Consider the following 22,283-nt stretch of genomic DNA (forward strand, 5'->3'; position numbering starts at 1 on the left):
ATAAAATTGCCTGGGAAGACTTTGAGAGAAAGTCTTTGTGTTACATGAGTGTACCATGTAATTTTAATGTGTCTTTTAGTGGAAATAACTGCTTAGGTAAATACAAAGAAGAAAACATCCTTGAAAAAATCATCGTTCTTCTAATTTAGAAGAATTGAGTGAGAGATCTATAAAAGTGATGATCTACCAAGTTAGTCACAGACAAAATTTGATTTTGCAAATGGTTTTATGTCTACAAGAGGAAGAAGTATAGTGTCTGTTCTCTACTCTTTTCCAAGAAAAATAAGTGAACAAAGCTGGACTGAAACACTCACTCTTCTCGTCTTACGGGCAGTGCTTCAAAGTCGAACCATTCCAGCATTCCTCAGTTTGTTCTGCTTTATAAAATGTGAAGGCATATTGTTAGGCTGTATGAATATAGGGATTCTGTACCATTGCATATACAAGAAAAACAGAACAAAAATGAATCTTGATGTGCTTGTGTTTTTTTGGAAAGCCTTCATCCTCACATAAATATTACAGTTTCAATGCTGTTGAAATCAATGACATTTTAATTTAAGGTTATGAAAACATGTAGATATCAAAATTATTTTGAAATGAAAGAGCAGAACTGTCAATTATGAATGTGAGTTTGACAGAAAAAAAAGTATGTTTCCTTTAATAGTGCTTAAGTAAGATTATAGCTAGTCTAAACCATTATACAACAAGACATGACTGGAACACTGTCTTTTATTAACAGAAGCCATGAGAAAGAATCCATATACTTCCTCCCTCCCATTCAGTATATTTTTCCAAAAGATTACTGCTCCTCAACAATGTTAATACTGATTCAGATTCATAGCTTTTTTCAGGCATGTCCAACCTGCAGCCCGTGGGCCACATGCGACCTGCCCCCTGCCCTGCATCTTCATAGTGACAACCCTTCCCTAGTGAGTAGCCTGACCTGGCCTCATGCACACACCCATCCCTGAGCAGCAACCAAACCATCTGTGTGTGTTTGGCCCTGTCTGAGCTGAAAGCAGAACACGGGGAGGATGCAATACAGTTCTGACATAAAGCACAGCTAAACACAGTGTTGTGAACAGCGAAAAATATGCAGTCTTACTTTCTGTTTTGATGAAGAAATTTGAGGTTTCAAGGTTGCAAAAAAAAAATCAATTTTGGAATATATTTGCAAGTTCATTTTCTGTCAATATAAATACTTTACCTGCAATCAGATATCAACTAAAAAAATTGGTAAAGTCTCTTTACTAAACTGACCAAAAAGAGTAAAATTTTATCAAAAATCTCTGCCACACACGAGAGCTCACTAAGAATTGCAATCACATCCATCAAACCAGACACTGATGTGTTAGTTTCACAAAAACAAGATCAGATATGGAATCATTAATAGTGAATCATGTCTGACCAGTCTGACTGTCTTCTGGGAAGAAATGGCTAGCTTAGAGGACTAACACAGAACAATAGACATTGTTTACCATGGTATCAACGAAACCTTTGACAAAGCTCTCAGTAGCATCATAGTAAGAGAGCCAGTGGAGCATGAAATGGGTAAATGGATTGTGAGGCAGAGAGAAAACTGTCTGGACTGCAAGGTTCAGAGTGTTGTGACCACCACCAGTAAAAAGCTCAACGGGCAACTGATTACTAGTTGATTCCTTGATGATCCAACCCACCCAATGAAGTTGGGCAGGCAGGATCTGCTTTTAGTGAACCTGTGCTAGCTGGGTCCCATCCCCTGGTTGTCCCGCCCGTGCTGTGTGATCTCATTCAAGATGATGTGTTCCACAACCTTCCCTGCTACCGCAGTCAGGCAGTACTGAGCATTTCTCTGGTGACAGGAACAGGATCTGGGGCAATGACAGGGAGCTGTGTCAGGGGAGGGTCAGGTTGGATGTTAGGAAAAGGTTCTTCACCTAAGGGGTTGTTGGTGAGAATTTTGAAAAGGATAGGACTGTGCTATTTCTGTCACCATATAATTCTGGAACAAATGACATATGCATTTGCTCTATTCCATACCAGTGTGGAAGTCAGAACTGATAGATCAATTACCTGTTAATTGTACATTGCTTCTGGAAATAAAAAGGAAAAAGTTTAATAAATGGACAGTGAAATATTACATGCTTTTCAATTGATTCAACATTTATAATTATTTAAAAAAGAAAGGTCAAAATGTACTTTAATAGAGTTTAATATAAGGCATTAGAAGTTAAAAAAAAAATCAATATATTGATTTTGTAGTCTTTTCCTAGGTAGAAATGGCAAGCACAATTGTCTAGTATTCTTCAAAATTGATATTTCAAAGCAATTTTCACTACTTATCCTTTGGAAAAGTCATTTATATTATTTCCAGAACAAACTGTTTAAAGTGCATACATATATGGTTGTGTATGTATATACATAGAATCACAGAACATATTTGAATCCATCTTTTGTTCAGTACGGCACTTTCAGTTTTGTAGATTGAAAGGCTATTATTTTTTTCCGTGCATTCCTTTTCAAATTAGGCTGCTTTTCAGAGTTGAAGCATAGATTTTTGTTTCAATTCCATTTGTGTAAGAAATCTAGCATTATTTTCCTCCCCTCTTTGTTAGCATCTTTTCTTTTCATAATGAGTGTAGTTATTGCTTTACTTACAAATTGTTTTCTTTTTCTATGACTTTGGAAGAACAGTTCTATGTTTATCTTAAATTTATGCACTGTAATAGAGGGATTATGAAACAACAGAATGTAGGTATGTTTGCAGTAACATTTGGTTGAACATAGGTGCAACTTTGGAAAACTTTTTCAGCCTTTTCAGGAAGAACAGGAAAAAAAAAACATGTAACATGTAAAGTCTGATAAAGCTATAGAAATGAGGAAAAACCTTGCTCCTTCCCTTCTTATTTTTTTCTAATTTGAATTATTTTTTTTCTCAATTCTTCTGTTCAAGTTCTGACTATGATTTGTATTATTGGCTTGTAAAGGCTTACCAGCTGACTCACAAAAGGATAAAAACAGTATCTTCTAAGAGAATAGCTATGTGAGGTTTTTGATATTAAGGCCTCTGGGCAGTTTTTGCAACATAGCTGTTGATTGTGATATCTGTTTAAAAAAAAAAAAAAAAAATTCTCCTGAAGTCATTGCCAGATTGAGCTTCCAACCAGTATTTTCAGCAATAACTAGGAAGTTAATTTTCGTAGTTTTATAACTGATTTTAAATCTAGATGCTTAATTACAGAGATTGGGATGCCAGGGACCTCAAAATCAAAATATATTTAAAATATATTTTATAATTTGACCTTTTAAATCAAAATGCATCCTAACAAAACAGGACATTATGTTGGCAGTAGTTGTCATGACAGATTTGAAGTATACATGGCAAAAATGCATAAGCACTGCTTATATTTAAGACTCTTGCACTTGAGTGTGATAAGCATAGTAAGACTGTAAGAATGACATTAAGAATACTTAGATGGAATAAAAAGTCATTCAGTATTTTATTCAGTTCCTTTTATATATATATTATATAAATTTATTCTTTATCAATCAATGCTGTCTAATTTTAGGCCTTCTTTCTCTGTTACAATGAGCATGTGATTGGAAAGGAATGGATAATGAAATTTAGTATATCCAATAAAGAAAACTCTCCCTCAGTGAAAGCAAAGGATAACTGTGTTTAAGATGCTATGAATATGCTTTCAATGGGCCTGCGTTGCAAAAAAATATTGAAAAGACCATGTAAATAAATAATCTGATAGATGACCCCTGAGAAAGATTGCTCATATTTAATAACGTTTATTTAGCAATTTTTATTTGATTATTTGTATATCGTTGAAAATGGTGCCATTTCTCTGCTACGTTTTACAGTCCTGCTGTGGTGTAGCCTTCTGCAACTATCTGATAATGAATATTCATGTTATACTTCTTATAAAAATTACAATTTTTTTGAACACTGTTCTAAAAAAAGTAAATATAACATGCACAGTTATTTTAATATGATATGTTAACAAATTAATATATTGCTTTAGAGATTTTGATCATATGCCTTTGTTAAACAGTTCTATTTCAAGCTCTTTCTGCTTAGATACAGACAATGGTCACAGTAAAAGGTGTACAGTAAACATCAAATGATTTCATAGTTGAAACATCTTAATAATTAAAGATATGGTAACATTAGCAATTCACCCGGCTTCCTTCAGGAAGAGGCTGCAGATTATCAATCCTGTTGAATGTAAACTCCAGTAACTCTAGAAAAATAGGAGGCTTTTGCTAAAAGCTTGGCAAAATGAACCTTACGTAACCTTTGCATATGATAGCTTGGGTCAACTAGTACTGTCATAATCCAAAGATAAAATTATTTTTGTTGGTTACAAACCTTCAAAAGTTAATTCATTTAGGTCCGGACTAGAAGCAGTGAAGTGTATGCAGAGGGAATACTGCAGCTATCTCAATATACTTCAATGAACATTTTAGAAAAGCACATAAATAATGTAGTTAAATGCTTGATTTTGACAAGTGGTGAAATCCTGTGAACTATTACATGTATTATTGAACATGGCTGTCATTCTCAGATCACTCATCTTTTACTGTTTCTTAGGAGGTTACGGTGAAATGCGTGCTAGTTTCAGGATGCCAAATTCCATTTTTTTCTGGGGGTTCTTGACAGATGTAGTGGTAAGAAAAGGAAGAAAATGTTATAGTGCAGGAGACCTGTACAAAGACAGAAGCCTAACTTGTTGCAATACAGTTTCAACAATTAGCCAGTGCCAATTGTCATGTGTGAGAAAGATGCAGGTTTGCTTTGATACCTCTTCATTGGGACTGTATTTAATCAGAAATCATAGTATTTTTGAATAATGTGTTTTTTTGGTAGCACACTCACCTGTGATAACAAAAAATGCTGAGCTCTGTGTTGTGTAAATTCTGCTGCAAATGGATGAAAGTACCTTGTGGTATAGTGTTTTTAAAAAGTGTTTTGACTTGAATATAAAAGCAAAAGCGACTCTTGTTTCAAATGTAGGCACTCTCCTGTGCCCAAACCATGCAAACAAACTTGATTTTACTTGTTTTGCAAGATTACCTCTATTAACCTACCATGACTAGAACAGCATAAAGGGAAAAAATTGCAAAGAGAGAGTAGTATATAGGGATATAAAACACGGCTGTAGAATATAATGGATCATTGGTGCCAACTTTTTAGAAGTTACTCTCTGTATTCTTCCAATTATTCCTATGTCTTAAAATCACCTTGCTTCAGTGTAAAGAATTTTACATGTATTCATTCTCGTGTATGTGAATTGAAGACTGACTTTCTCTTCAGTGTGGATGAGCATCATCCAAATAAATATCCTATTCTCTAAAGGCTGCTGAAACAGCAGAAAAGAAGTTGTGTATAATATTGTTTGTTTCTAGCTTTGATAGTTACTCACTCAACCCTAAGTAGTTCCCATAATGGATAGAAATTCTACTTTTAAAATCTGCTTCATTGGTAGAACATTCATCTATCTCATCTTTCATTAGAGAGTTAGATGGCTTTTGTTATGTAGTTAATATTTATAGAAGATTTTGAGATTTATGACATAAAAGAATGATGTAAATGAAAGTGTTCTCTTAATTTTTTTTTTAATTTATCTTTTAGGAGAGTTTACTCTGTTCAAATGTATAATACTTCTCACTTTATTTGTGTAAAGCATACTGTTTAAAACAATAAAAATTAAAGCAATTATTTAGTGACAATTGTCTGACTACTATTTATTACTTCTTTCTGCAAATTTTAGCAATAACTTTTTTTCCTTTTTTTCTTTCAACAGTATTACCTAGTCATACCTGTGGCAATCCAGGAGAAATACCTAAAGGAGTACTTCATGGAACAAGATTCAACATTGGAGATAAAATCCGATACAGCTGTATCTCTGGTTACAACCTAGAAGGCCATGCCATGTTGACATGTATTGTCAGTCCTGGAAATGGTGCATCATGGGATTTTCCAGTTCCTTTTTGCAGAGGTAAAATATAAAACATGAAATATCTTTAAAATGTCAAGAACCTATTAAAACAGCATATGAAGTAAATTTTTTTTTAGATAGGTTGTTTGCTTGTTTGTTTTTTAACTATCCTGTTTTTTCATGAGATAATTTTCTTCCTAGTAGCTGGTATGGTGCTGTGTTTTGGATTTAGGATGGGGATAGTGTTTATAGCACACTGATGTTGTTGCAGAGCAGTGTTTACACTAAGTCAAGGATGTTTCAGCTTCTCATACTGCCTTGACAGCGAGGAGCTGGGGGATCCTGAAGAGCTGGGAGGGGACAGAACCAGGACAAATGACATAAAATGGCCAGAGAGATGTCTCATACCATATGCCATCATGCTGAACAATATAGCTGAGGAAGTTGGCTAGAATATGGGGAAGTGTCTGCTCAGGATGTGACTGGCAGCATTTAGCAGTTGTTGAGTAGTTTCATTGTGCATCACTCGTTCTGTTTATTATTTTCTCATTATTATTATTATTATTATTATTTTCCCTTCTTTTTCTGTCCTATTAAACCATCTTTATCTCAACCCCTGAGTTTAACCTTTTTTCTGATTCTCCCCCAGCCCCACTGTGGAAGTGTGTGTGAATGGCTGTATGATGCTCAACTGCTTTCCAGGTTAAACCATAACCCAGTATACTTTCTAAAAATTTTCACTATGCTGTAATCACAATTCAGAAGCAATGATTGTCCATAGTCTACATTCAGAGGTAGCAAATTCTGATATCTGCTGATCTTTTTTTCTTTTCATTTACATGGGAGATACCTATAGCAATTTAATAGCAGGATCTGTCAAATACATACGTAAGCTTCTGCATTTGGAAACTTTCTTCTAGGAAAGAGTACTTTAAAATCTTCAGCCTAAGAATCTTTGAGTAATACACACTGGAGGGAACCTCTGGTTGTCCAGTCCTTCTTAGTCCCATTTCTACTCAAAGTAAGGAAAAGTTAGGTCAGGTTGCTCAAGTCTTTCCCTAGTTGAGATTTCAGTATCTCCATGGACAGAGATTTTAACATCTCTCTGGAAATCTATTCCATTGGCAGTCTGTCCTCATTTGCAAGTATAAGTGGAACTAACTTTTTACAGATTATGTCAATTTCCTCTTTTCCTGATGTGGACCTGTGAGAAGATTCTGGCTCCATCTTCCCTATACTAAACATTGCAATTAGATCTTTTCACAGTCTCCCCTTGTCCAAGCTGGATAAGTCCATTTCCCTAATTCTGTAGTCTCATACATTATGTTCTTCTTATATGCATCCCAACCATATTAGTGCTTTTCTATTGATCTAGTCTGTTAATACATTTTTGGACTGGAGGATGTTGGACACAGTATTCCAGTCAGGGCCTCACTAGTGTCAAATAGATAAGCTAATCATTTTTCTTCAGATTCTGGCTATGTTCTTACTCATGCAACCCAATATGAGGCTAGTTTTCATTGCTGCAGTAGTGTACCACTGACTGAGCTTGTGCTTCACTAAATGATTTTGTCATAGCTGTATCTAGCAAGTATTTTTGAATGGCATGACCCTGTTCAAGCTGCAGAACTTTGCGTTTCTCTTTTGAATTTAATGAGATCCCTCTCTTCTTGTTCTTCCATCTTGTCTAAGTTTGAAGATATTATACAGATTCATCCCCAATGCTGCAATAAACTGACCACTAGCTTGAGTTTGAACAATTGGCCTCTGACATCTGGCCTGATGGTCCAGTCAGTTTTTCATGCAAATCCAAACCATATGCCCTCAATTTGGCTACAAGGATACAGTGGGGAACAGTGTTGTGAAAATCTTTCCTCAAAGAAGGCAATCAGGCTGAATCTAGAATCCTAGGATGGCTTGGGTTGGAAGGGACCTCAAAGATCATCAAGTTCCTACCCCCTTGCCACAGGCAGGGTTGCCAACTGCTAGATAAAGTACTAGATCAGATTGCCCAGGGCCTCATCCAACCTGGCCTTAAGCACTTCCAGGGATGGGTCATCCACAGTCTCTCTGGGCAACCTGTTCAGCATCTCACCACTCCCTCAGTAAAACAACTTTCCCCTGACATCTAATGTAAATCTCCTCTCCTTTAGTTTAAAACCATTCCTCCTTGTTCCATCACTATCTACTTGTGTAAAAAGTTGATTTATCTCATGTTTGTAAGCTCCCTTTAAATACTGAAAGGCTGCAATGAGGTAGGTCTCCCCCCAGACTTCTCCTTTCCAGACTGAACAACCACATTACCTTCAGCCAGTCTTCATAGGAGAGGTGCTCCAGCCCTCTGATTATCTCTGTGGCCCTTCTCTGGACCCTCTCCCGAAGCTCCACATCTTTCCTGTGTTGGGGGCTCTGGACATGAATACAGTACTCCACATGAGAGTTGCTTTCCCTTTGTCCGCCAATGCTGTTACTCCATCACAGAAGGCAGCAGATCGATCAGGCATGACCTTTCCTTGGTGAAGCCATGCTGGCTGTCTTGGATCACCTGCTTTTCCCTCATGTGCCTTAACATGTCTTCCAGGAGGATCTGTTCCATGGTCTTCCCAGGCACAGAGTGAGGCTCACCAGCCTATAGTTCCCTGGATCCCCCTTCCTCCATTTATTTTAAATTGTAATGATGTTTCTCTTTTTCCCCAGTGACTTTGCCTTACAGTCACAACTTTTCAAATATGATAGAGAGTGGCTTGGCAGCCACTTCAGCCAGCTCCCTTAGGACCCTGGTATGCATGTAATCTGACCCCATGGAGTTATACACATTCAATCTCATGAGGTGGTCTTAGACTTGCTCTACTCTTACACTCGGGGAGAGTTTGCTCCCCCAGTTCCCACCTAGAAATTCAGGATCAGGGGTGTGAGAATCCTGGCTTCCAGTGAAGACTGGGGCAAATAACTCGTTAAGTACCTCAGCCTTCTCCATATCAATTGTAGCCAGTTCTCAGTTCTCCTCAGCAGAGGAGGTACGCTCTCTTTGTCCTGTCTCTTCTGATCTATGTACCCGTAGAATCCCTTCTTGTTGTTTTTAACATCCCTCACCAAGCTCAGTTCCATCTCTTCCATCTAATCCCATCTCTACAAGTTCAGACAGCATTCCTGTATTTTTCCCTGGTGACATGTCCTTACTTCCACTGCCTGTACTTGCCCTTCTTTTCCCTCAGTTTGACCAACAGGTCCTTGCCACACCATGCCGATTTCCTACCTCCCATGCCTGCTTTCTTATTCTGAGGGATGGAGAGTCTTATGTTCTCAGAAAGGCTTCCGTAAAGAGTAGCCAGCTTTGTTCCATTCCTTTGTCTCTAAGGATTTCTTCTGAGGAGATCTTGTCCAACAATTCCTTAACCTGAATTTCATTCTGCCGAAGTTTAGCATTGGCAAAAGCTGTCTTTTCCCAATAGCCTGCTTGTGCTTCATGTGTTTGGGAAGGATTTTCATAAAGACATTCTTCATAATCTTCTGGCGATCTGATGTGAGCTTGAGAGATCTGCAGTTGCCAGAATTGTTCTTGTCTTTTTTGAAAGTGAGGGATAAATATTTGTCTTTTTTCTAGTCATTGTGAATCACTCTTGATCTTCACTGCCTTTAGAAGATGTTAAAGAACAGCTGTACACTGTGGCAAACCAAGAACCCCTAGATGCATATTGTTGAGTAGCATGAACTTGCACATATCCCATTTATTTGTATAGTCCCTAAATTGTTCCTGCTGTTTTGGTTACTAGTTTTCTCTCCAAAACTTTTCAGTTTTATTGCAAATTTGGAGGCCTGACTGCAGCCTTTGCTAATGATGAGAGACAAAGAGGACACAAGGTCATCTGCTTCACTGAACAGCAAGCCACCATGCCCTTCAGTTTCCTTTTGAAGTTGAAATACATATAGAATGGTTTCTAGAATGCCTACTCTTCATGCTCCTCACCAGTTTCATTTGTTCTAAGTTTTGACCTTTCTCCTTTTATCTCCATATTTCTGAGCAATACTTCTATGTTCCTTTTGAGTAGCTTTTCCCTTCTTTCACCTTTTGTACGCTACTGTTTTGCATCTGAGATAAAGTATGTCAGTCAGGAATTCCCTGTTCAGCCCTAAGCAGCCTCCTTCTATGACTACGCATTTATGTACAGAAAGGGATGGATCACTCTTGAGTTTTGAGGAAGCTGCCCTTGAAGTCAAACAAGCTCTCCTGGGCCCTCTAGCTCTTTGAGGCATTATCCCATGAGAGCCTGTCTACCACTTCACAAACAAGTTAAAATATGTTCTGCTGAACTCCAAGGAGTTTATAATACTACTTGCTTTCCTCACACCTCTCAGGATCTTCAACTTCTAGTTATCAGAACTGCAGCTGGCATTGAGTATCACTTCTTTGAATTGTTCTTTGTTTCTACACCTAATTGCTTTGTCCAATGCCTGAATTAAAAAGAAAATTCTTCCAAGTGAACTCAAGAATGTTGTGGATTGCTGGCCATTTGTTGTGCTGCCATCCATAGAGATGTTAAGGGGACTAAAGTCTCCATTGAGAACCTGAATAAGTGATTGAGAAGCTTAGTAATTTCAAGATTTTAATCATTTATACTTGACCTTCTTAACATTTGATGTCTGTAGTGGACATCCAACATAATGACTTCCCTTTTGGCTTCTCCCTCTTTGAACAGCAAACCTCTGTTCATTCAAGGTCCTGCTTTGCATAGGGTACAGCTTCTCCTTGTCTTTCTGCTTTTCCTAAAAGCATGTGTCCATCCATCACAGCACTCCAGTCATTAACTCTCTGTAATCTCATTGACACCACAGTTTTGTGTGTACTTCCAGTTTGTCCAGTATGCTTCCTTCCTATGCAGCAAATTTCTGTGCACAGGTGCATGAACTGAGCTTCCAGTCATGTTACTGTCTGAGGAGGAGAAATACAGACTAACTTTGCCCTGCCCCATATGGTATTCTCTGTGCCAGTTCTCCCGTTCACCTGTAGGTTTTGACGTGTATCTCTGATAAACTTAGTTTGGAGGTCTCCTCACTATTTTGCCACACAGAGCTTACATCTCTCCTGCAGACCTCATTCCTTGAGGAAGATCCTATGGTCAAACAATTCAAAGCCCTATTGCCGAGCAGGTTGCTTGGTCAAGTGTTTTGCAGGAATATGACACTCTTGCCTGAGCTATTCCCCTTGCATCAAGAACCCCTCTGGGCTTCTGCACCTATCAGCCTTATCCTAGAGCCATGTTGACAACCTTTACTGCTCAAATTCTCCCTTGGCAATATTGTTGGTAGGTATGTAGTTGAGCAACAAAGGATAGCAATTGTCTTCTGTAATGATTTGTAAAGTTTTATTGTGACCAAATGAGCTAATAATACAGATACTCCCAGCAAATAAATATTTTATAAAGGTTTTTTCTAAGAAGAAAGTACAAGAGTTAATAACCATGAAAGAAACAAAGATTTCGGTCATGTCTGCTGCTTGTTCTCAATTTCAGTCAGTATGCAACAAAGAATTTTTTATTCAATGCTTTGAATACTTTTGTGACTTTATCCTTCTAGTAAGACATAGTGAGCAGGTTTCAGAGGGAAAAAAAAAAGTTTTAAGTTCATAGTATCATCAGTGTCTACTAAACATCTGTTCTCTTTCTTCAGATGATGCCCTATTTGGTAGCATTTGCTGAAATAAGTACAAGAAATGTGACTCTGTACATACAAATGTCTCTAGCAGGAATGAAATTTTGCTCATGATTTGTAGTTTTGTGAATTTAACCTGTTAATAAAAACTCAAATTGGGTCCTACAGCTTATGTAGAACTTCTGTGAAAGCAAAGACTTTTGTGTTGCTTCTGCCAAGAAATGCAAATCATAATACAATAGTTATTTAACAGTTGATCTCTTAACAATTGATTTCTGTACATTGAAACATTGCCGTAGTGGATTTGTTTTTCAGTTCACGTGGGATGTGAATTTTATGATGGATTTTGGGCATTCCTTATTTATTTTATCAGTCTGGAACATACAGACTTTGAATGAGGTAGTCCTTTCTATTCTCTATGTCTTTGAGAAAGGAATGTTACCATTTTCTTTAAGGAATTTTCATGAAAACACATTTTGATACAAGTCATAGACTCCTTTTGTGGCATTCATGCAAGATAATATAGTAGATTAAAAATAAAGCTACATTATTTATATATAATAATATCCTTATTCTCTGTTGTATGTTTAACTGATGCTGGCAAATTACAATTTTCTGCAATCTTGTTGCTTAATATTTTAACATTAAGAAGCTGGTGTCAGGTAATTTATACATTGTCTAACTGAATAAATGCTGTTTCTACTAAAAAAAATTATAGCGAATTACTAACTCTAAGGAAGATAGATACAGCATTCATTCTTCTATCCATAAGATTGTTTTCTGGCTGCTACTCAGTATAGCCCTGAAGAGAGTAATGAGACAGAACTGTGCTGTGATGGCTTATAATGAATTCTGATCAGAGATCATTATGATTTAGCCAGTATCATTTTTAGAAAGTTTAGATGACTTGAGTGTTAAAATATATATATTTTGTTCCTGTATTTCCTCAATAAATGATGATTTTTGTGTGTACAATTATGGCAGTTTCCAAACTGAAAAACAGGAAAAAAAAAAAAAAAAAAGAAAACGTTCAAAGACAAATTCTGAAAAGGTGAAGCTGTTATGAAAACTCATTCACATTGTTCTTATTAGAAGTTAACCAATAATTTTACCAAGAATTTCTGGAAAAGAAAATGGTTTACAAATTTTTTGTCTTTACAAATTGACAAGATGTATCATTCAGTGATCCGTGTAAATTCTGCTTTTTTTGCCCTGCAAAGTGAAAAGGTCTTTGTTGTCTCTATTTTAGCTACTGTAATAGTGTCACCCATAATGTCTTCTTTCATCTTGGGTTGCAATATTATGCAGTAAATTCTGAAATATTTTGAAAATCAATTTCCTTCTTGGCAGTAACGTCACTAATAGCCTCTTTATGATATGTGGCTATTTCTAAGAAGAACTTTGTATAATTACGTTCTCAATTTTCAATAATTCTGAAAATCCCTAGTTGATTATAGTTGTATGAGACTTGATTTTTATGAAGCTAACATTAGGAATACAAATTGGATTAGTGACATTATAATTGAAAGCTTTTTCACACAATGAAAATAGCCACGAGAAGAAGAGCATGTAATATGTTACACTACGTTTTATAAGAATAAAATGAACAAGTAATGGAAATTACATGTCAGAAATGTACACAAGGATCAAATAATAGGTTTCAGATTTAAATCAATTACTGGAGAAATGATTTGTGAATATGATATAATGAAGAGGGTGTTAGAATAGATAAAGGAAGAGGAGTTTATGATTAACTGTAGAGTTAGAAAATTGAATACAGAGATTCAAAACTGATATTTTTAAATACATACCAAAGAGAAATTGAAATTCATCATGCTGTTCATATTTATAAGGTAGCAAGTAATTCTCCCATGTCCTTGTATTTTCTATTCAGATTCTGAGGATCAAGCAAATATGATTTTATAAGTTTAAGAAGAAGAAAAAAATGTCAGGATCCAATCAATTATCTATGTTTCCAAACATTTATAAAGCACAATGATGATATGGTTCTCACTCTCAGGATGGCTCTGTAGGTCAGATTCTAGAGGATCTTGCTTATGATTCTGGTTTCCTATCTCTACAACTATTTTTTTTTTCATTAACTTCATTAGATAAATTCAGAGTCTGATAAAACCAGCAGAGAACAAAACAAAAGAAAACATACAAACATCCCTAGAAAAAAGGTTTATCTTAAGCTATTAGCTTAATAATCAGTGTGCTACTCTCAGAACAGGATCAAAGTTAGAATACATTAATTTTTAGATGTGATTTGAGTTGAAGACCCACTTGAACCTGCATTACCAGATCAGATATCCACCACTATGTCCAGTAAGGCTATTGGATAGATTTTTGTCATCAGTTTTCTGCCTGTACATTTTATTATTGAATTAAGAAACAACATGCAGTGACAGCCTCAACAAAAGCTATCATATTACCCCCGAAGGTTTTCTTTCTCTCTCCTAAACAGTTCTCTGAAAGTTATTTGAAATGCATAGCAGTGAAAAAAGAAAAAAAAAATAAAGAGAGAGAAAATTCCTTAAAAAATCTGTTTATTGATATTGCATTACAGGATAAAGTGGAACATATTTTTAGAGTAAAATGCCAGATTCCTGATTTTGGTCTTTATGAATCTGTCTGATCAGCAGCTTGACAGTTGGCACTGACATGCTAAGATTTATTTTTAAACTTGGCATTGGTGTACCAATGCTTGTTTTTAGATTTTTATCAGCAAGACATTTTAAAATTGTAATTCTAAAGTCTTATTCCAAAAATTAATTTAACTAACCCCTTATATTGACCATATATCAAATATGCAATAATGTATCTGTGAAAGTAATCGATTATGATTATTTCATAGCTGTGTTTTCTGTACTGAAGAATTTTATTGAGGTACAATTTTCTACTTTTTCATAGATGAGCTACCAAAAAACGCCATTAAATAAAGAATTGTAAAAATAACTGCTCCAGTGATATTTTTAATAAGCCATACTAAATAATTTGTGCCCATGGTTCATTTAGAACTGTCTAAAGCTGCAATTTTCTTTAATTGATAAGCCTTACAAAATGTGACTTGAAATGACAATGTCACTCAATGAGAATTTACAAAATGTCACTTAAGTTTTTAATTGCATCTATTCTATTGCGTGTGATAAAGGGTAAGGAAATGACTACAAGCGACATAACAAAAAAAAACTTTATTACTATGGATTTTGTATTTTAATTCACAGCTATGTTTTTATCAGATCTGTTACAACAGTAATGCATTAAAGCGATTTTTCACATAAAGATCTCTTAGTATAAACTGAAGTTGAGTAATCAATTCTGATCATTTCAATTCAGATTCCAAATTACTTTTGAAAGATTGAGTATGTTACGCGACAAACTAACATTTGTCACTTGAATTAGCATTATTATTTTTTGTTTAAAAAGGGCATATAGAGTACAGTATGTTGCAATCTTGAAGTTGTTTATGGTAGAAGGAAAGGAAAATCCAGTAAAAGTGATTGAATGTTCAAAAAATAGCTAAAAAAAATTAAATAAGGAAGTTTTCTCAGATACTTTTTCTATTCCTAGCCCATCCTTGGATATCTTCTTACTTCTATCAAAATCTAATTTATGCAGAACAGCTTGCCAAAGTTATCAGATTGTTATATAGATTGCTCCAAAAGTAATGTCTCCCATTTATTTCCATGGAGACTACAACAGCTACTACAACTATTTGATACAGCGAATTCTCAGCTACAAAACACTATTTTTCAACACAGTCACCACCATTAGCTCTGCCTTTATGCCAGTGATGAACAAGAGCCTGGATGCCATGCTCATAAAAATCTGCGCTGGTGGAAGTGACCCACTGTTTCAAAGCTGCTGTGATGACATAATTGCTAGGAAAATGTTGCCCACATAGTCCATCTTTCATTAGTGCAAACAAATGCAAATCAGAAGGTGCCAAGTAGGGACTAGATGGTGAGTGTAGTGGGACAGTCCAGCCAAGATTGTCAATGTTCTCCAGGGTCTTGAAATTAGTTTGGGCCTGGTATTACCATGTTGCAAGAGAGACGTTATCTTCTTCTCTGGCCTCACTCCAGAAGTTCAAGCCTTCAGCTGAGTCAGCATTGTGATGTAGTGGTCAAAGTTGAAGGTTTGTCCAGGTTTCCAGAAAATCTAGAAATATCACCCTTTCCTACCCCAAAAGACAGTGCACATCACTTTACTCACTGAAGGCTGCGTCACAAACTTTATTCAATGGGCAATTCACATGTCGCCACTCCATGGACTGCCATTTTGACTCGGGCTTGTAGTGGTGACACCATATCTTGTCACTGGTAATGATGTGATCCAGGAAACTATCACCTTCAGCCTCCTATTTGTTCAGTAGCTCCTGATAAACTTGCATTAGGTGTTCTTTCTGTTCCTGTGTGAGCATTGGTGGGATCCACCTGGTGCAAACTTTCAAATATTACAATGTTGCTGTCATTGTTTCCAAGACACTGAAGCTGATATTCACTCTCTGCAGGTTTCCCTGGTCACAATCTGCAGATTCATGAGACTGAGCTGATTGAGATGCATTTCATGGTGTGAGAGCTGTGCATTTCTTTCCAGAACATGGCTTGCCTTTCACATTCTTGTTGCCACTGTTGAAACGCACCATCTACCACCTCACTGTACTCACATCCATTCTTTGGTCTCCATAAACGTTCACCAAGCATCAATGAATGTCAGTGGGTGCAATTTTTTCCACATGGAGGAATTCACTTACACACCTTTGCTTTTATGCACTTCCATGCCAGGCACCAATTTGTCAGACTGCCCTTCTGCCATTTATGACATGGCAACAAGAATAAATAGAATATTGGTGGGAAGGTTCAACCTCTTCTGCCATATCTCAGACATCCACCTCTGATATTGTGGGCCAACATACAAAAAAAAAAAAAAAAAAAAGGAGATATGACTTTCAGAGCAGTCCTTATATTTTTGTTCAAAAGATCCTTTCTAGTTTTTAGGAAAAAAAGTAATACCAACGGTATGCGTTTGCAGCCCAGAAGGCCAACAGGATCTTGGGCACCATCAGAAGAGTTGTGGCCAGCAGGACAAAGGAGGGGATTATCTTTCTCTGCACTGCTGTTGTGAGGTCTCACCTGGATTATTGTGTCCCAACTGGGGGCCCCCAGCACGAAAAGATGTAGAGCTGTTGGAGCAGGTCCAGAGGAGAGCCACAAAGATGATCAGAGGACTGGAGAACCTCTCTTATGAGGACAGGCTGAGGGAGCTGGACTTGTTCAGCCTGGATAAGAGAAGGCTCTGAGGAGATCTCATTGTGGCCTTCCAGTACTTAAGGGAACTTATCATCAGGAGGAAGATTGACTTTACATGAGTGGATAGTGATAGGACAAGGAGGAATGGTTTCAAACTGAACAAGGGGAGATTAAATTAGCTGTTAGGAAGACGTTTTTCACTCAGAGGGTGGTGGGGCGCTGGCACAGGCTGTCCAGAGAAGCTGTTGGTGCCTGGGGGCATTCAAGGATAGGTTGGACGGGGCCCTGGGCAGCCAGATCTAGTGGGTGGCAGCCCTGTACATGGCAGAGGGATTGGAATTATATGATCTTTAAGATCTCTTCCAACCCAAGCCGTTCTATGATTTGATGATTCTATGATTCTATGGTATATTTGTTACAGTTTTATCTAGACTACATGTATTTCTTGTATGTATTTTTTTTTTCAAGTGGTGCAAGCCATAAGTGTTTGCATGCATACTTGATCTAATATGGATGTTTTCTCAGCTTTGAGCACTTAATTCTTACTACTGAGAGATCCAAATATTTGTAGGTTTACATTTCAAGTTGTCATTTATACTGATAGAAACAGCAGTTTGTGCAGTTGCTCGCAACTTCAAAATAACCGCGAGTGCTTAGAATTAATTACTTGCATGTTTTAACAACCAATTTGTTAATCACTTAAGAGTTTGAATTGTTGAAGCCCGAGGCAGTATCTCTTATAAAATTGCTTCAAGCATAGTGATGCATTAAGATTTCCTTGCAATGTCTTAGCTTCTCAGAAGCATCAAATAGAGAAAACTGTGGCCAAGCGGAGTAACCAGTCCAAGCAGCCAACTAGCTCTCAGGCCTGCTGGTGAAACATGACTTATGTCCACGAGGCCAAACCCTACCCACAAGTAGTGTGGGCACATCCTGCCTGCCTATGGTAACTCTTACGTGATTTATTGTGTTACAGCATTTAACAGCTTGGTTGCCTTAGCGTGGATGCCATCTCTAAGTGAGGAAACCTCCTAACCACAGGCTTCTGGAACATGAAACATATGTCAGAGGCTATACAGATTTCTGTGTTCCTACCTGGCTAATATCCGCTTTCCGCTTCTGAGCTAACTTGGTTTCTTGCAGATCTCATAGAAATGCTGTTTCTGAATAGATTAAAAAGCTATGCATCCCTCTAGGGCAGATAGGTGGAGTAGCCTGAGTTCCCCCATTTTTTGTTGATAGTGTACAGTGTATAAATTTAGACTTTTGTATGTGATTACCAGAAATAATTAACTACATAGCCTTCCTTGTCAGCTGTAAAAGTCAAAGTTTTACAGCTCAAAACGTAATACAGTGCTCTGCAGCATAAATACTGGATAGCATTGAAATTCCTACTAATATGTTACTTAATGCCAGTTTAAGCACAGCGGGAGATGGTGTCACTGAGAATGCTGTCGTAACAAAACATAATAGTAGGTAGCCAGTGCCAAAGTGTTGCAGCTGACTAGTAAGTATATGGATGAGTAAGTAAAAGATGGATGAGTAAGTATATGGATGAGAAAAGAATCCTTGCTGTCTTTCAAAAATAGAGGTAGAACCTATATGCCTTTATTAACTAGAGTTCCTATTCTATTTATTCTTTTATTTTAATTCTTAAAATAACTAACTAAATACATAAGTATACACAGTTATGACAAAACATGAACATGAACAAGCATAAAGCCTGAAAAATAGAGGTGGAAATCAGCAGTTTTTATTGTTTAATGGTTCACTCAAACTCTAATATGGATGATGACCACTCTGGAAATCAATAACTTGCTGTTAGCTTCTGAACTGAAGTATTGGCAGAAGATGAATCAAGTTAATTTGTTCTTCTTTGGTCTGTTAGTTGATGATCTTATGTGAAGTGCTAGAAAACTATAGAGTTTAAAATAAAAAGGGAAGAAAACATCATTTTAGATTTTACTGGGTAACAAATTGTGATTGTCATTTCTTATTTATTAGTATATATTATATAATTTTAAAATTCTTATAATCTTTAAATGTATTGTGCATCAGGGATTTGACTCTGATCCCTGTCTTTATCCATGAGTTCTTTAAATTTCACTGCCTTTCCCATCAGAGGCACAATGTCTCTTTCAGTAAGCACTGAATTGCAGGCCAGGAACTGAGCAAGGAGAACAAAAATATCAGGGCCCAGACAAGAAGACATTACGACATTACATTTATTGAAAAAAACTGCCCTCTTCCATTTGTGTTCCAACAAATTATGAAGCTTATAAAGTTTATGGTAGCTAAGGACATATGCATTTACACACCACATTCTCATCTCTAGATTGGAGAGATATGTACTTGAAGGCTGGACTATTTGGTAGATAAAGAATTGGCTGGATGTTTGCAGCCAGAGGGTTTTGGTCAGTGACTCTATGTACATGTAGAAGCTGGTCACAAGTGGTATGCCCCAAAGATCAGTCCTGGGATCAGTGCTTATTAACATATTTACCAAAGACGTAGACTGTGGGATCAAGTGCACACAGCAAGTTTGCTGATGATGCTAAGCTGAGTCATGCAGTTGATACAACAGAAGGAAGGCATGCCATCTGAAGGGAGCTAGACAGGCTTGAAATTTGTGACTTTGTGAACCTAGTGACATTCGACAAGACCAAGTGTAAGGTTGGAGCACTCCCAGATACATGTAGACTGAGAGAAGAAGCCATTGAGAGCAGCCCTGTTGAGGACTTTGCGGTTTGACTGAATGAAAAATGAATGAAAATCTTGATGCAAGCCAACAACAGTGTGTGCTTGCAGCCCAGAAGGCCAATTTTTTCCTGGAGACCATCAAAAGAGGAGTGGTCATCAGAGTAGGGCAAGACATTTCCCCCTCTGATCTGTCCCTGTGAGGCCCCATCTGGTGTACTGCATCCAGGTCTGGGGCTCCTGCCATGTAGTGCTGCTGGACCGGGTCCAGAGGAGGGCCACAAAGATGATCAGAGGACTGGAGAACCTCTCTTATGAGGACAGGCTGAGGGAGCTGGACTTGTTCAGCCTGGATAAGAGAAGGCTCTGAGGAGATCTCATTGTGGCCTTCCAGTACTTAAGAGAACTTATCATCAGGAGGAAGACCGACTTTACATGAGTGGATAGTGATAGGACAAGGAGGAATGGTTTCAAACTGAACAAGGGGAGATTTAGATTAGCTGTTAGGAAGACATTTTTCACTCAGAGGGTAGTGAGGCACTGGCACAGGCTGTCCGGAGAGGCTGTGGATGCCCCATCTCCGGAGGCACTCAAGGATATATTGGACGGGGCCCTGGGCAGCCAGATCTAGTGGGTGGCAGCCCTGTACATGGCAAAGAGTTGGAACTAGATGGTCTTTAAAATTCTTTCCAACCCAAGCCATACTATGATTCTCTGATTCTCTGATTTATGCCAAATAAATGAAAATAAATAAAAATGAAGATGACTGTTTGAATCTCTTCAGCATCTTTTGCTCCTCTTTATAGTCATGCCAATGGCCTGTAGAGTGCTTAAATATTAAATAAAACATTCTGTTTCTGCTTTTCTCACAGTTCTCCCTTTAATTTTAGTCCCTTATTATCTATTTACCCTCTTTCAATAGTCTCCTTTTTAAAATGTCCAGCCAGTTTTCTTCTTCCTTTGATTCAAATGAATCCTTTTTCCTTCAAATCTTCCTTTATAACTCATTTTCACTGACAGGCTTTCAACTGTGATTGAAAGGAGCAGTTCTACTCCTACTCCTATGTTGCCTTAATTAGCTATTCAGTTATTATTCTAATTAGACTGTAAGTTCCTTGTGTCATGCACCTTGTCAAGCTATTTGTTTTTAAATCTCCACGTGCATTTATATTATGTAAATAATGCCTAGTGATAATAGCAGTAAGTAGTGATGATAAAATGGGTAAAAATGAAACATTTATCTTCTGATCATTCACCTATGCAGAAATATTTTAATTTCTTTTGCTATAGCTTCCACAGCCACATTGTAACACACTGAAAGCTACTTGATGAGTTTTTAACTTTTTCTGTCTATGAGTTGCATGGATTACATGTGTAATTTATTTTTGTCTATTTGCTTTGAATTGTGTTTTAATACTCAATGTTAGTAGCACTCGGAATATTTTCAAAGCTTTCAATAAAATCTTAGGGGAAAAGCAAAAGTAAAAAAGTCTGCTCAATCTCTGCTCTATTTACATATTGAACAACATTCCAGACTGAAAAAAAAATTCTTATCCTCTGAATTTTTTAAACTTAGTTAATAACCATAAAAAAGAAAAAGTATTATTAGCTGATGATTTGTGAACCTTAGAAAGTCCATCTGGAAACGAAGCATTCTGAATTTATTTGCCATCTGTAAGCATCCCAATTCAGAATAAATAACTGTAGAATGAATTATGTGATTTTATTAATGCTTCTTAGATTAGGAGAGATTTTTAATCTTTAGGGATATTTTTTTCTACAGTTCTTTTGCAAGAAATATCATAGGGCATTAGAATTATTTTTAAATTCATACCATAGAGCCTAACTGAATTTTTGTGATTCTCTGCTCAGCTATTTCTTAGGCTACTTCTGCGGATACTTTCATAGAACCAAACTATGGTTTCTTCAAATCAGTTTGTACTAGGTGTCACTGCTGAGTTTATCCTTGTTTGTCCTGGTGCTAAAGAAAAGAAGTAAAAAAAAAAAAAAGAAACCAAAAAATCTATTGATTTAAGGCTAGAAAATTTTCTGTTTTGTTCAGAAAGAGAGAATTTTATTTCTCTGCATGCATATATTTGTGGGTGCTGTATGCACAGCAGAGAAAAGATTGGTTCAGTGTGTTAGAAACAGGATGATGCTTCACTTATTTTAAATGCAGTTGCATTAGTAATCTCTATTCTGTTCATCAGCTGAAGGAGCATGTGGAGGGACACTACGTGGGACAAGTGGAACTATTTCAAGTCCTCACTTCCCTTCAGAGTATGAAAATAATGCTGATTGCACCTGGACCATATTGGCTGAACCAGGAGATACTATTGCTTTGATCTTTACTGACTTCCAGTTGGAGGAAGGATATGACTTCTTAGAGATCAGTGGAACAGAAGCACCTTCGATATGGTAAGTGAGAGATCTTGTAAAGATCCATGTTTCTGTCTTCCTTTGTTGGGGAGTATTTTTAAAATATATTTAAGGGCAGCTGTGCTTTCAATCTCTTAGTAATAGCCACTTTGTTAGATATTTTCCTTTGGTCTCTATTGTCCTCCAGGGCTGAAAACAATAAAGTAGTCTGTTTCTAGTACTTTCCAAATCTTTGTTTTCCTCCATCTTCAAGAGTTATATTGGTAAAGTGTCTTAGCAGTGAGCATTCATTGGTGTTATACATTTGAACTTGGTATGAGCATGTTAGCAGATCCTGTATCTTGAATGGTTGGCTTATCATGATATTGACTTTCTG

The 22,283-nt window shown here is 37.0% G+C and overlaps 1 protein-coding gene across 4 annotated transcripts in view; it reads left to right on the forward strand.

The window, feature by feature from the left end:
- Positions 1 to 22,283, forward strand: part of CSMD1 (CUB and Sushi multiple domains 1) — a 1,076,183-nt gene that overhangs the window by 535,617 nt on the left and 518,283 nt on the right. For all 4 annotated transcript variants that reach the window (XM_021390293.1, XM_021390292.1, XM_021390294.1 and 1 more), the window contains 2 exons: positions 5,793 to 5,987; positions 21,739 to 21,946. In XM_021390293.1, the coding sequence (XP_021245968.1) occupies positions 5,793 to 5,987; positions 21,739 to 21,946 (403 nt within the window). The remainder of the gene's footprint in view (positions 1 to 5,792; positions 5,988 to 21,738; positions 21,947 to 22,283) is intronic.

This window comes from Numida meleagris, chromosome 3 (genome assembly GCF_002078875.1).
Source record: "Numida meleagris isolate 19003 breed g44 Domestic line chromosome 3, NumMel1.0, whole genome shotgun sequence".
NCBI lineage: Eukaryota > Metazoa > Chordata > Aves > Galliformes > Numididae > Numida > Numida meleagris.